We start from the raw sequence: 14100 nt of genomic DNA, 5'->3' as shown, positions 1-14100 counted from the left end.
TGCAATGGGCCCTGTGAGAAATCTCTATCTGTAGAGTTTGACCAAGGAAAAGCTTCAGTGTCAGACCCCACCAGGCCCAGCCCTGGCTGACAACAACCAAAGCAAAGACTTTGGTTCTTGGTTTTCCCTTGTTTGCACAGCAGCACAGTTCGCTCTCTGCTTCATGCCTTTGTTTCTCATAACTGTATTTGTGGGACTGAGAGAAGTCTAACACAAACGGAAAATGCTGTTTAAAGTGAGGAAATTCTTCAGTATTGCAAAACCAACAGGGACCAGCAATCAGATGCTACGACAGTTTTGGTAAGCTTATCCTTCAGTTTTGTCTGGCATTCAGTGACATTTAGTCAGAAACCTGGAGATAAAAGCAGCTGAATCCTGCGAAGGACTGTTTCAGAGAAAGGCACTTTTCCCCACATTTTTAGTGCTCTTTTGCCTCCCAAGGCAGCGAGCTCTGCATCTTTGGGAGTCTGGAGGATTTTCCCTTTTAATGTTTATGAAATGCTGTTAATTCTTTCTGTGGGATTTAGTAGCAAAGTCAAGAAGGAATGTTTCTTCTTGAGGTCAGTGTACACTGCAGGTACTGTAATCAATAAATAACTGTCTGAATAAAGTCCAGGAAGTTCTTGTGCATTTAAACAATTATTATGGCCAATACTGGGGGGAAATTCTCTCCTTGAAGCTGCAAGATGAATCTTAGCTTAGGGGTTTTTTTGTCTTTATATACACTGAAGGCATGCAGGAGAAGCATGATGTGATCGAGGTTCAAAGTGAACCACATAGACCTGTCTCTTGTGACCTGGCTTTGGGTTCTTTCTTCAGCCACATAGACATGCCTGTCCACCGTGCCTTCAGAAAAGTACCCATAGGACTGTGTTTCAGTAAGCTGCTTCTCATGCTTGTCACATCTCCTGAATCAGGTTAAAATTAAAGACTTGAAACTTAATTCCACATCTTCCTATGTTTTTATGTTTGTGTCAATAAGAATAGCATTAACAGCATTATGTAAGAAATTATTATTGCTAGAAAACAATATATGGGAACTTCACATTCACAGGGATCCTAATATGCAATAAGCTATTTTTATTTATCATTTCTACATTACACCAGATGAAAAACAAATGTTTTCCAAGTTCTGTGATATATTTGCTACAGTTTTAAAGTGGTCCTGAAGCCTGGGTGATAATTTTTTTATGGATTTTAGATTTTCACTGCTGGCAATCAGTGGGAACTTTCTCTGGTTAGCAGAGATGATAGAAAAGCAAGTTTGGAAAACAACTGCAGTAAAGCTGGTTTTCCAATAAAGTCATCCAATTTGTTAAGCTCCCTGCATAATGTTGTTTGTTATTTTTAGGGGTTTTTTAACATTATATCATAACGTTGGCATAAGCTATCACCACTGTCTATGAGCATTAAAAGTTAAGCACACTGTGGTTGTTACTGCAGGATAACCTAGTATCTATCAGTCTGTGCTAATAGTCCAAAGTAATTACTGTCCTGGCCCAGAAAGGAGTAAGCCAACTGCTTGACCTTGCAATTCTGCCTGTTACATTTTAACTTTGGTATGTTCTCATGCTCCTCTTCTGAAATTTATTTGTCCACTTCTGCCTCTCTTTCAGAGGATGTGGACAACAGGAACACATTTCTTGAAGGTCATAGCAATAAAACAGAATCATCATGGGTCAGGAACAGAACTCTAGTCCAACTTTCTGCTTGTAGCCTGACAACAGCATATGAGTCAGCTATGGTTTTGCTTAGCTACGTCTCAAAAATCTCCAAGGATAATAATTCCAAATCTTCTCTGGGTAACCAATTTTAGTGCTTCACTCTCTACCAGTGGAGAAATTAGTGGTGGATATTTCTCAGTCCACTCCTCAGTCATGGTGGAACAAGACCAATGAACAGAAGTTCCTGCTTGTCAGGGTGAGATTAGACAACCTCCAACTCCCTGAAAGGAATTGTAGGTTGCAATTAGAAACTCAAGGAGTAGCACCAAAGCTGCTCTAGGAACAATGCAGCAAAGGAGAGTAGAGTGACCAAGCAGCAAGCAATTGCATAGATTTTAAAACAGGATATGTATTTTTTGTTCCTCTGAACTAGATAGAGTAGCAAATTCCTGTTCTGAAACATAATAATAATAATAAAAAAGTCACAGTTATGAAACTAATTTCCTTCAGAATATACACATTGAAGTTAGAGCCAATCCCTTGAATATCAACTAAGAGCCTTGGTATTCAAGGCTGGATTTCAGTAGTTTACCTTGGCAGGCTATTTTTCATGCTATGGTGGAAGCTACCTGACCCATGAATACCCAGCCTTATAAGGTCAGGTGTATTCTATTCTGCAGCTGTTGAATATAGAAATACAGGAAATAATTTTGCTAGGTCTGTAACGCTCACTTCAAATTAAAAAATGGGGCATTTGAGTGCTTCCTAACTGTTTCTAGGTTGTTTACCTCAGCTTGGAGGCAAGCATGGGGATGGAAGGATAACACATAGCAAAATATGCAACTTTATTTTAGTAATGATTGTAATGCTATGAAGATTAGTCTTTATGGCTTGGAAATGTGCATTATTATTTTAAATGGTACTGCCACAAATTTTTATTACTTAAGTCACACATACAGTTTAGATTGTATTTCACTTAAGAATCAATTTTCAGAGACACTCTAAGAAAATACACGGGCAACATTACTCTAAACTTAGAAAACAAGAAATCCACTCTGCATGGTGCTACAGAAAAGTCCAGCTCTCTTGCAGTCTGGGGGCCTGTGCAGAGTTCGGGCTCTGATGGTGCACGTTGATGGGAATCTTTGTGGTGCTTGGTGCTTAGCTTGGTGGTGGATCCTCTATCAGTCTGCATAATCTCTGGAGCACATTGCCCTGATATGTGACAGCATATACTGAGTTCCAGCAATATGAATTTGCAGGGCATCTGCATGGGCTACTTCTTCATATATTCTTGGTGTTTCTGCTGTTACACATAATCCTTTCCACTGTGAAAAAAGTCTTCTTAGTAATGGCGGTGGTATAATGTGTATCTAAAGCACTTTGAAGGTGTCCAGAAGGAAAACACACAACATTTAGATATTTTCAGTTAACGAAAAAAATCCGCTACTTGATAAGTTGTGCAGTTTGTGCTGTGATGACAAACAAACAGTAATAATGTGTGGTACCATTCCCTTAAGAGCTGCTCTCTGCCTCCAGTTTCAGTTGGAGCCTATGCCACAAAATTCTGCAGAAAAAGTCTTTCTCTCCAGATTTAACTAATATAACACCAAAATCTTTAGAAGCCATGATAGGGCTATCCACTACCAGGGCTTTTACTCACTGGAGTTAACAGAAGAATGAACAGAAATTCTGTATTTTTTCCCTGAATTTTCCTAGCTGTGGGCTCCAAGGCTTGGCAATTGGCAGGTGCTGTAACTGAGCCTGGCCTCAAAGGTAAGCTAAAGGGAAGCCTGCTTGGAAATACAAAAGCGGTAGCTGCACTCAGTCCGTTTGTTTGCATTGCTTTGGTCTCCATTCCATCAGATCAGTCTGAAAATGCTGCCTTTGTTTAAAAAGACATGTTTAGCTTGTACCCACCCAAACCTTCACAAGAGTACAGTGCAGGCTGTGCTATGCTAAGGAAGGGTGTAAGAAACAGTGCCAGAGAAGGGGCTGAGCTGCCACTCTCCGTATTAATCTTAAGCCTGTGGAAACATGGGCTTGGACATGACTTTCATTAAGACACCTTGTCTAAGCTAGAGGAAATTTGATCATGTAACTTCTGTGGGTGATTATCAACATCCAACTTCACGTGATTCTGAAGTCTTAAATCTGGCTTGAGGCCAGAATACACTGAATAAATACACTGCACGTGCTCAGAATGTTTCTTGTGTGGTAGGAGATGGACCAGAGCACATGGCTATTTTGTTGGGGTTTTTTACCCTCTTCCCCAGTGTAATCGAGAGATTTCATACACATTTATAAAAATGCCACCATTTGTGTTGGTGGCGGTGGAACATGGCAAGCGTCTACTCATCCACAAAGCACAAAGGAGAGAGAAAGAGCACCAAGATCCCTTCCTCATATTCTGTGCCCCCAAAGGGCAGCTTTGCGGTCTATGTGTAAGCCATTTTACCAAGCCCTGCCTGGCTTTATGCATTTGAGGCAGCATGCAGTCGAGTCATACGCATGTCAGAAGGCAGAAGAAACTACATCTAATGTACAGTTTATAATACGATTTGAGACACTGTTACTGTGGTGATCAATGTAGTACATAGTGGCATGTTGTGTCTGTCTGACAGTAAAAGTTATTTAAACTAATTAACACAGTCTATCAAGCTGATCCAGCTGGGTCAAATGAGGGGAGTAGGAGAGATTTCAGCTGCTTGCTCATTTAGCATGAATACAATTTTGTGTCAAAAGACAGAAAGCGTATATTTTTTTCTCTTTTGACACAGGTATGGACCATCAGCTCAAATGAATGTTCATCTGAAAGGTCGTGACCTCCTTACTCTACAGAACTACACAGCAGATGAGCTGAAGTATTTGCTGTGGATGGCCTCAGATTTGAAACAAAGGATAAAACATAAAGGAGAGGTAAAATGCTTTAACTGTCATTTAGGTCACTCAGATGTTGAAATAAATATAGCTCTGAAGAGTATTGGGAATGAGCCATTCAGCTATCTGGTCCTAAACAACATCACCTGAGCTCTTAAATACTGTAAATCATGTGCTACAAATCAAAGACCCTTCCTGTAAAGTGTTCAGAGGTGTTCTTTAAATACTTGAGAGGACGTTGCAAGTGAAAAGGTTAAACAGCTTTGCAAAGCTAACTCCCTGTTGTCAGCTAACCCCATCCATCGACATATGGTGTACATGTAGCACTAAATGCAGGAAATGGAAGACACTTCCCTGCAGGGGATTAAATAGTATCAAAATTCTCCTTAATGCTAGCTGAAATTGTGTGCCAAAATTCCGTTACTTTTTGCCCCTTGAATTACTCCTTGCCCTTTAACCTTTCCACTGCTAATAAATTCCTTGAAGGGCAGGAGAATAAAGCTACAGTTAAAAAAACACCCCTGTAACTTTTCTAATGCTGAATTAAAATGTGAAAGAAGTATTTCACAGTGTAAAGTGTATAATGACTATAAAATTGAAATGCCTTCAATTTTCACGTTCCAGTATTTGCCTTTGATGCAAGGAAAATCTTTGGCCATGATTTTTGAGAAGAGAAGCACAAGAACGAGATTATCTGCAGAAACAGGTAGGTCTGAACAATGGTACAGTTAGATTTTATATGAAATTGTAGACTGTGAGTATGCACTGAAAAACACTGCATAATTTTGTATCTAGCAATTTCTACTTGGGAGAAACCTAAAGTTTAAAAGCAAAAATAGGAAAAGAATGGTAGCTAATTCTGTTTCACCTTGCATATTAATGTCACAAGCACATCGCTTTGGTCACTGAAGTTTTGCCAGATCATTCCAAAACATGATAGATCAGAAATAAAGCAACAGGCAGAAGTAAGCATTTCTGGTGTAAGTTACCAGTTGTACTGGCAAGATGCACATTTCCTAACATCTATTTTAGTAAGCATCACAAATCTGTGTAAGCTCTAATAAGTATTTTTCTGATGTATTATATATTACCATTGACACATTTCAGAGTATGTGTTTAGGCTGGGAATCGTAGTAATGCCTTGATATAAATTAGGGGAAAACAAATTTAACATGATTACCTACAGGGGAAGATAACTTGATAGAGACTCCAGGGTATTAGCCTAATAAGATCAGGCACTGGAATGTTATTCTTTTAGGATACAGTCCTGCAAACACTGAAACACATACATATCTTTATTTACGTGGCAGTTGTTCTGAAGTCAATGGGACTGCTGAAATAAATCATTCATGTGCTTGCATGTTAGCAAGGAATAACTATGAATTGGTGACGCATCAAGGAAGGAGAAGCTTGCCCTTGTCGCATTTAAGTTGAGCCACCACCCCTTAGGCTGACTTCTCCCTAGCAAAGGGACAAGAAACTTGTTGAGTATTCACATTTCTTTACAAGGTGTAAGGGAGAAGGTAAAAGTAATGGAAAGAAGAAGCAGATATGTTAACTGCAAGCATTTCTGAACTTGCCTTTGTATCCTCTGGCACAGCCTGCTGATCCTTCTCTTTACATAGACTTGTTGTTGCTTTCTGGTTTCTCCAGATAAGCAGGACTTATAAATGCGTTTCTCTTGTGCATTCCCTGTCTGTGAAGATCACCCACCTTTTAATTCTGGAGTTTTTAGTCCAGTTTCAGTTGCCTGCCATACTGGTACATGGGCAGGTAATGACAGATTCTCTGAATTTGTTTAACCTTCATGCTTCTGTATTCTGAGGGAGGCACTATCTAGTCCTTGGCTTTTTAAGGCTTATGGAAGGAGGAAGCTCAGGAAAGTTCAAATGAATTAACTTAAGGATAGGATTTAATGCACATAAATTCATCCAAGAGGGATTAAGCTCCAGTGAAATAAAACCAATTTATTTCTGAGTGAGAGCTTCCACAAGGGAGTTTAATGCAGTTTAACTTCTGTGCATTAACTTCACACCTTCAGTTAACTGGTCTTAAGTCCCCTAAATCTAAGACTTTGTTTCAAAGGCAGAGACAAGTTTTTCTGTCCATGGAAACTCTAAAAATTTCAGCTGCTTTTTAACATACATGACTTCTCCTTTGGAACTCCTAACTCAAAACAAATGTGGGGGCCACATGTGTTCTTTTTAGCTAAATAAGCTAATTTAATACCAATTTTCTAATGTCCAGTGAAAGTGGACATTGAAGCGGATGGGAGTGTTTATTTATAAAATACCTGAGTCATCTCAAATAGCATTTCCCATGAGTTACACCTTCAATATCTTGAAAGAAGTCACTTGTGGGACAAGGTTCTGGTGATTTGATTAATCTAAACAAACTTTGCAACTTTTAGGAACAACTAGATGAAGTCAATGGGTTTCATTATAAAGGAGTAGATACTTGGAAAGCACTGATTAAAAATCTGCTCTGCACAGTGTCAAGGAGATTGTTTCCATATATGAACACCATGGAAGTCTTTTCAGAAGTCCTGCTGTCCCTATGCCTATAAAATACTCCATTACTGAAAAATAAACAAACAGAACCACAGAATGGTTGAGATTGGAAGGAACCTCTGGAGGACATCTGGGGCAACACCCCTGCTCAAGAAGGGCCACCTAGAGCCAGTTACCCAGGACAGTGTCCAGAAGGCTTTTGAATAGCTACATGGATGGAGACTCCACAGCCTTCTGGGGCAACCTATGTCAGTGCTCAGTCACCTTTTCAGTAAAAAAGTGTTTCCTGATGTTCAGAGGGAACCTCCCATTTTTCAGTTTGTGCCCATTGCACCACTGAAAAGCACTTGACTCCATCCTCTTTGCACTCTCCCATCAGGTATTTAAATACATTAGTAAGATTTCCTCTGAGCTTTCTCTTCTCTAGGCAATGCAGTCCCAGCTCTCAGCCTTTCCTTATATGAAAGATGCTTCAGTCATCTTCATGGCCCTTTGTTAACATGGACATACTGACTCTCTCCAATATGTCCACATCTCTCTCATACTGAGGAGTCCAGAACTGGACACTCCAGGTATGGCCTCACCAGTGCTGAATAAAGGGGAAGGATCACCTCCCTCCACTTGCTGACAATACAGTCTAGCGCAGCCCAAGATACCATTCACCACCTTTGCCTGAAAGGCACCTTGCTGGCTCATGTTAAATTTGGTGTCCACCAGGATCCCCAGGTCCTTTTCTACCAAGCTGCTTCCCAGCTGGGTGGCCCCCATCATGTACTGGTATATGGGATTGTTCCTCATCAGGTGCAGGACTTTGTGCTTCTCCTTGCTGAACTTCATGAGGTTCCTGTCAGCCCATTTCTCCAGCCTGTCGAGGTCCCTCTGGATGGCAACACAACCCTCTGGTGTATCAGCCACTCCTCCCATTTTTGTGTCATCAGCAAATGTGCTGAGAGCACACTCTGCCCTATCATCCAGATCATTGATGAAGATGTTAAACAGGACTGGATCCGATATTTACCCCTGGGTACACCGCTAGTCACTGGCCTCCAACTAGACTTTGTGCTACTGATCACCACCCTCTGGGCCTGGCCAGTTCTCAACCCACCTCACTGTCTGCTCATCCAGCCCATACAACAACAGCTTGTCTATGAGGATCTTACAGAAGACAGTGTCAAGGGCTGTAATGAAATCCAGGTAGACAATACCCACTGCTCTCCCCTCATCTACCAGGCCAGTCATTTCATCAAAGAAGTTCATTAAGTTGGTCAAGCATGACTTCCCCTTGGTGAAGCCATGCTGACTACTCCTGATCATTTTCTTGACCTTAATCTGCCTGGAAATGGTGTCCAGGATTAGATGCTCTGTCACCTTTCCAGGAATCGAGGTGAGTCTGACTGGCCTGTAATTCCCTGGGTCCTTCTTCTTGCCCTTCTTGAAGAGATGGGTAACATTTGCTTTCCTCCAGTCTTTGAGCACTTCTCCCAGTTGCCAAGATTATCAAAACATTAATTTATAATGGATTGTAAGAGAACAGTTGAAGATTGTGACTTTTCCAACATACTGTGCCACTAAACTGTTTTATTCTGATGACATTGCAACTGTACTGAATAGTGTACAACTCCTTGTGGTATAATTCCTTGCCCCTTTACTCTCTTGAACAAATATAAGCTTGTTCTAATTTCTGAAACCCATATTATTTTACCATTTCTAAGAGTAGTAGTGGTGTTGTAAGTTTAATGAAGAACTACAAGTAACTTCCATAGGGTATTGGCAGAGTAAATCCAGTTTTGTGGAGCCTACTAGATTTATTGCTATCACTGGCCATTATGTTGGAAAATGTGACATCTCTACTATTATACTGGAAAATGTCATCTTTTTGTAATCAGAATCCCATACCCATTCTGCATAAAATCTTGTGTACCTTTTGAAAGCAAAAGTACTCCACATGGTCATATATTACTTGTAAAATAAACATCCTCAGGCATGGCATAAAGGTGAATGCCCTGGTTTTGTTATAGCTCTGGTGTAAAATATTTTGATTGTCACTGTTGCTCTTAAAATATACAGCTGCAGTTACGTTTTAGTGAACAAGTCGTAAATAAACACAGACACTGAATGCAGACACTATGTCACAGGGTAGAAATGGAGAGGAAACAATACAGGCAGAAAAGCTCTGTATACCTTCTTTTGTTGTGCACTGCAATATACAAGGTCTTAACAGCTTTACAGAGGTTCACTGCCACCGGCTTTAGTGGAATTACTCCCAACTCACTCCTCTTACACAGCGGGGTGAGAACACCATGGTGTCCATGCCTGAAGACTACTACATACGGTCACAGAAATAATTCCATCACTTCTTACGTTCTAATGTAGTGGGGATGGTATTACATGGTAGGAATACAAGGTCTGGTATTTATTGGAATGGTTAGTATTATTTAGCTTGGCCACATTATGGAGGGGACAAGAGTAGTATTTTAGCTTACTCTCCACTTAGAGGGGTAGCTTTAAAAAACTGCTTATCATATTATAATAACTGCTTGTTATATTACTGTAATTGCTGCCTGGAAGAGTTCTTTGTTATCAGTCTAAACTGAAAAATACTTTCTAGATTGTAAGTCCTGGCAGGTAATCAGGAAACTAACAAATCCAAATCGACATGTCTTGAAATACAAAAAGGATCCTTCCTTTGAGTTTGAGAAGATGGCTGTATATGTCTCCTGGTGACAGCAGGGCAGCCTCCCAGCTGTGTATGCAACTTGTGAACTAGAGGATTCACTTTGACCCACTAACTTACCCAGTGTATCAGGAACAGGCCGGAATGCAGATTTAGCCTATGTCTGTACAACCACCAACACTCATATCCTACATGAGAGTTTGCATAAGTGGGCTCAATAATGTAATGTGCCACAGCCTGAGGCACAGAACTGTCCATTTTTGAAAACTAACAGTAATGAGGTCATGAGATAATAATCTATTCTGGCTCTGCTCTGTGAACATTTAATACAGTTTGTTGAAGATACCAAGATTCATATAAACACTTAGCATGTGGCCTTGGATATGACCAGCTTGTGACAACAAAGAGAATTAATCTTCCAGTTTAACACACCACTACAGCATGTGCTTATTTGTTGAATTGGTGCCTGCATATCTTCAAAAGTCATAATTTTTTTCTTTCTACTAGTAGTCTGGATGAAAGAATCTGAAGCAAATATTCTGTCTCTGCAACTATACCAAGTAGAGCACAGAGCTCGTGTATTTCCAGATGGAAAGTTTTGGATGGAAATATGTTCCCAGGCCCTGCACAGATGGCCGGTTCACAAACAGAAAGCCCAACACATTAGGACTCTGCTATGTACACAGACTCCAGGTGGTAGCTCCAACTGGGCTGCCCGATGTCTTGTAATTCTGAATAAATGGCCAGATTCCTCTTTTTCTACCTGGGCATCATTTATAGAAAACAGAACATGTCCAGGGACTGTGAAACATCTACTAAAGTCCATGCATTTAGAAGCCTAAAATGCAGAGCTGTTGTATTATGTGGAACTTGTGGGGATAAATCACTGACATAATTGTATATGAGTTCGAAAAAAACCACAAGAAGCTGGACAGGAAAAGTTACTACAAACAACGTTTCATCCTTGAGGTCTCGACTTAAAAACTTGCATTGAATAGGTAGGCTGTAGTGTCTAGGCAACTGTTTGCATACATGTTCCCATAAATACAATGCTTGTGTCTGAGCTGCAGAGGGGAGGTGAAAGTATTTGAGGAAACCTAAACATTTTTCCTGCCTTAATACAAATATGCTTCTGAATAACCAAGAAAATAGGGCAGAGCAATCAGCAAATGTATAGTGCTTTTCTAACAGCAAAAAGTAATAGTAGAATAAGTGATGCTTCATTCTTAAAAGTTTGCTGTGTCTGACTCTAATCTTGTTGAGGTTTGGAGCAATCCTTAATGATTGGGTCCAATTCATCATTGAATCAGGCTCATTCAATGAAACGAGCAGAGATTTGCCCTTCATGTGGTGTCTGGAACATAATTTTTTTTGATCTGACTTTTAAGGAAATTGAGGCAGTCAAAAGGCAATGATTTGTCAGTATTATTTTTAGCTATTGCATTTTAAAGTCTAGAGACTGACTGAACTGACACAAAGTGTCAGACCTCACCTCGACCCTGCTACCCGCATGGGATGGAAGTTAATAAGGGTTGCTTTGTGTTAGGGGCCCAGGTGTGGGACCCAGGCCTGCCGCCTAAACCTAGTTGCTAGTTTTATCTGTGGAAGGTTTCAGTGTTCACTCCTGGTTTAATCCTTTTTTTGAAGAGTAGCTGTGGGATCAACTTTTTAATCTTTGTCAGGCCTGTACAAACATCATGTTGAAGCTGCAGTCCTGGAGATGTCTGCAGTGCCATCTAATGGCTACAACTAGCCCAAGCAGCTTTTAACCTTTTTTTTTTTTTTTTTTCTCCTTTTTTCTTTTTATTTTTTTAACAGCACGAAATTTGTTAGCACCTCCAAGAGATAACAGTTTAGTACAGAAGGAGGGTCTCTGCTCTTCTGTGCTGTATGCAGCCTTTCTCTTCCTGCCAGTAAAAATAAAATGGGCTTCCTGCTAGAATTTTGTCACAATAAAAGGCTCACTCCCCCACAGTGTTGTCTTGGCATGGTTGGTTTGTCCACACTGAAATCCCCTGGATATTTCCTTCATCATGGATATTAGTGATAGGGCAAGGTCTCCCTGACAATTTCTTTACTAGAAGGGAGTTGTTCTTATGTGGAAAATCTTCCCCAGTGCACAGAAAATGCCTTACAAGGCTACCTACAGCCCAGTTCCAATCCTACATTTTGTACATCCCCAGTTGTAGGACCCTGTGTCCTGTGCTAGGCTTATGTTAAACCATTTGTGGCAGTTCATAAAACAGTCCCCCTCAGGCCCCATCCTCCCAATATGTGGCTGTGATGGACTTTACATTTGAGATTTGGTGGAGGGGGGTTTTAGGCTTAAATCAGGCAAAGGCAGGGAGACTCTAGTGTTTTCCTCCCTGTCTGTGTCAGCTGGTTGCTTGTGGTAACTTTCTAGTGGTGGTGCAACATAAACAAGGCAGGACAGAACCTAAGAGTTGCCCTTAGCATGTAATTTGTCTTTATCCAAAATACTGTCCAGAATCTTTTAAGTTCCCCAAAGTGTTTAATGTTCTTAAGTGATGCTCAGGTCTTTCCATGGTTTCCTGTTCAGAAATGGATTTCATTCTTCAGACCTCATCCACCCAGTTCCTTGGCTCACCTTGTAAATTCCTAAGTATTGCAGAGTGGAGGGATGCTGGCAGTGCTTGAGATCTTTTCTCTCTGTCACATTATAATTTTTAAGGAACTTGGTCATTTGCAACCAAGCTCTAGCTTGTTATAGTGTATGAGGAGACTTAGGGTTTTCTATCTGAGTGACTATACTTGTAGCTTCTTGCAAGGATGTGGAATTACACCTAGTGACTCAGATGGCCCTTCTAGGATGTGAAGGCCTTTGAAGCAGAAATTCAGCATGATGAATGGATTACCTAGCTCTTAACAGGGAGCCACAGTGATGCTTTTGGCAATATGTAGCCTTACAACTTGAATGACTGTTCCTATGAACACAGAGCAGAACTCATGCCTAAGGATTTCCGCAAAGCATCACATTTGAGTGGTTTTATTCCAAAATACATCTATTTGTGTCTTGTGTGTCAGAATTTAAGTGTTTGAAACATTTGGATGCCCTGATAAGTTTTACTTTTATTGCTGTAAATATCTTTTACATGAAGAAGATTTTGAGTCTTGGCTGTAAATATGAGGTGCTGGTGTTTAATTTCTTTTTTAATTTGCCCTCACTGTAGGATTTGCTCTCCTTGGAGGACATCCTTCCTTCCTTACAACACAAGACATACATCTGGGCACTAATGAGAGTCTCACAGATACAGCAAGGTTGGTAAAATGTCACTTGATTGATCACTATGTATTTGGTAGTTGATCAGGCTGAAACCTATCTTACAGAATTTTGGAAGCTAATATTTTCTTTTTGGAAAATGTCAAAAGGCACTCCAAATTTCTTAAATATTTGCAGATCAGCTCACAGAATCTGTAGTTCAGTACACTATCATTCCATCCACTCTAGCTCTCCAAATCATCTCACAACAAGAAATATTTTTATCAAATTTGGCACATGGATTGTTAATGAGAGTGACAGTCACACAAATGGAAACATTTTATGAACCTCGGTAGTATAGCTCCACTGATGACAGCACATATATTCAAACAATACTAGAACCTTCTGGTTCTCTTGCTCCTCATGAAGCTAGAAGTACAACTGACTGGCAAATAAAAAGCAAAGACTTTATTCTAGTTAGGCCAGCTGCTGGTGGGCCTTAGCCTACTTGCAGTGACAGGGTCACACTGAAGCCACTCTGATCTCCCTATTTCAGCAGCACCAAACTTGACCAACATTTTGCAGCCAGTTTCTGATTTCATGTGCCTTCCTTCACTGCTGTACCCACTGTCAGGACTGCTGTGGAGGCTGGACTATGGCATTGTTCTCTTACTGCCCCCCTTGGAAGATCTTAATCATGCCCCGTCCCACATGCATGCAGGGATGGGTAGGTAACAGCCTATTCTCATTGCCATAGCAGGGAAGAACTGAGCTCAAAGTTTTTTTCCAGTGGATTCCCTCTGATGTTGCAGAAAGTAAGCAGAACATGAGATTATCTTTTGCAGGTACTCTTGCTATTTTTCATAGCACTCCATGTATTAAAGACTCATCCAGCCTCAGTATTGTGCTGCTTTCTAGGCAGGCTTTTTGCAGCCTGAGGTCGATTCAGTCAGGCTCAGCTGTTGGAAGGTTAGTAGTGTCCAAAAGGTCCTTTTTGTTCTGGTGAAAGATATGCAGTGTCAAGCTTGTCAGGCTCAATTCAAAATATGCAATCAGCCAGCTGAGTTTTGCCTCTGCTGTATACTACCCTTTTCACAGTCAGTGGGAGAGATTGTTTGAGAACTATATTGTTGTTCTCTCTGTGATGAAATC

At 40.5% G+C, this 14100-nt stretch overlaps 1 protein-coding gene across 1 annotated transcript in view; it reads left to right on the top strand.

The window, feature by feature from the left end:
• Positions 1 to 223: 223 nt before the first annotated feature.
• The window catches only part of OTC (ornithine transcarbamylase), a 29977-nt gene continuing 16100 nt past the window's right edge, over positions 224 to 14100 (top strand). Inside the window, exons 1-4 of the mRNA XM_074860918.1 lie at positions 224 to 300; positions 4445 to 4583; positions 5169 to 5250; positions 12920 to 13007. Of these exons, the coding sequence (XP_074717019.1) occupies positions 224 to 300; positions 4445 to 4583; positions 5169 to 5250; positions 12920 to 13007 (386 nt within the window). The remainder of the gene's footprint in view (positions 301 to 4444; positions 4584 to 5168; positions 5251 to 12919; positions 13008 to 14100) is intronic.

This window comes from Strix uralensis, chromosome 2 (assembly GCF_047716275.1).
Source record: "Strix uralensis isolate ZFMK-TIS-50842 chromosome 2, bStrUra1, whole genome shotgun sequence".
Taxonomy (NCBI): domain Eukaryota; kingdom Metazoa; phylum Chordata; class Aves; order Strigiformes; family Strigidae; genus Strix; species Strix uralensis.
The sequence above is the reverse complement of the archived record's forward strand: the minus strand, read 5'-3'. Positions and strand labels throughout refer to the sequence as shown.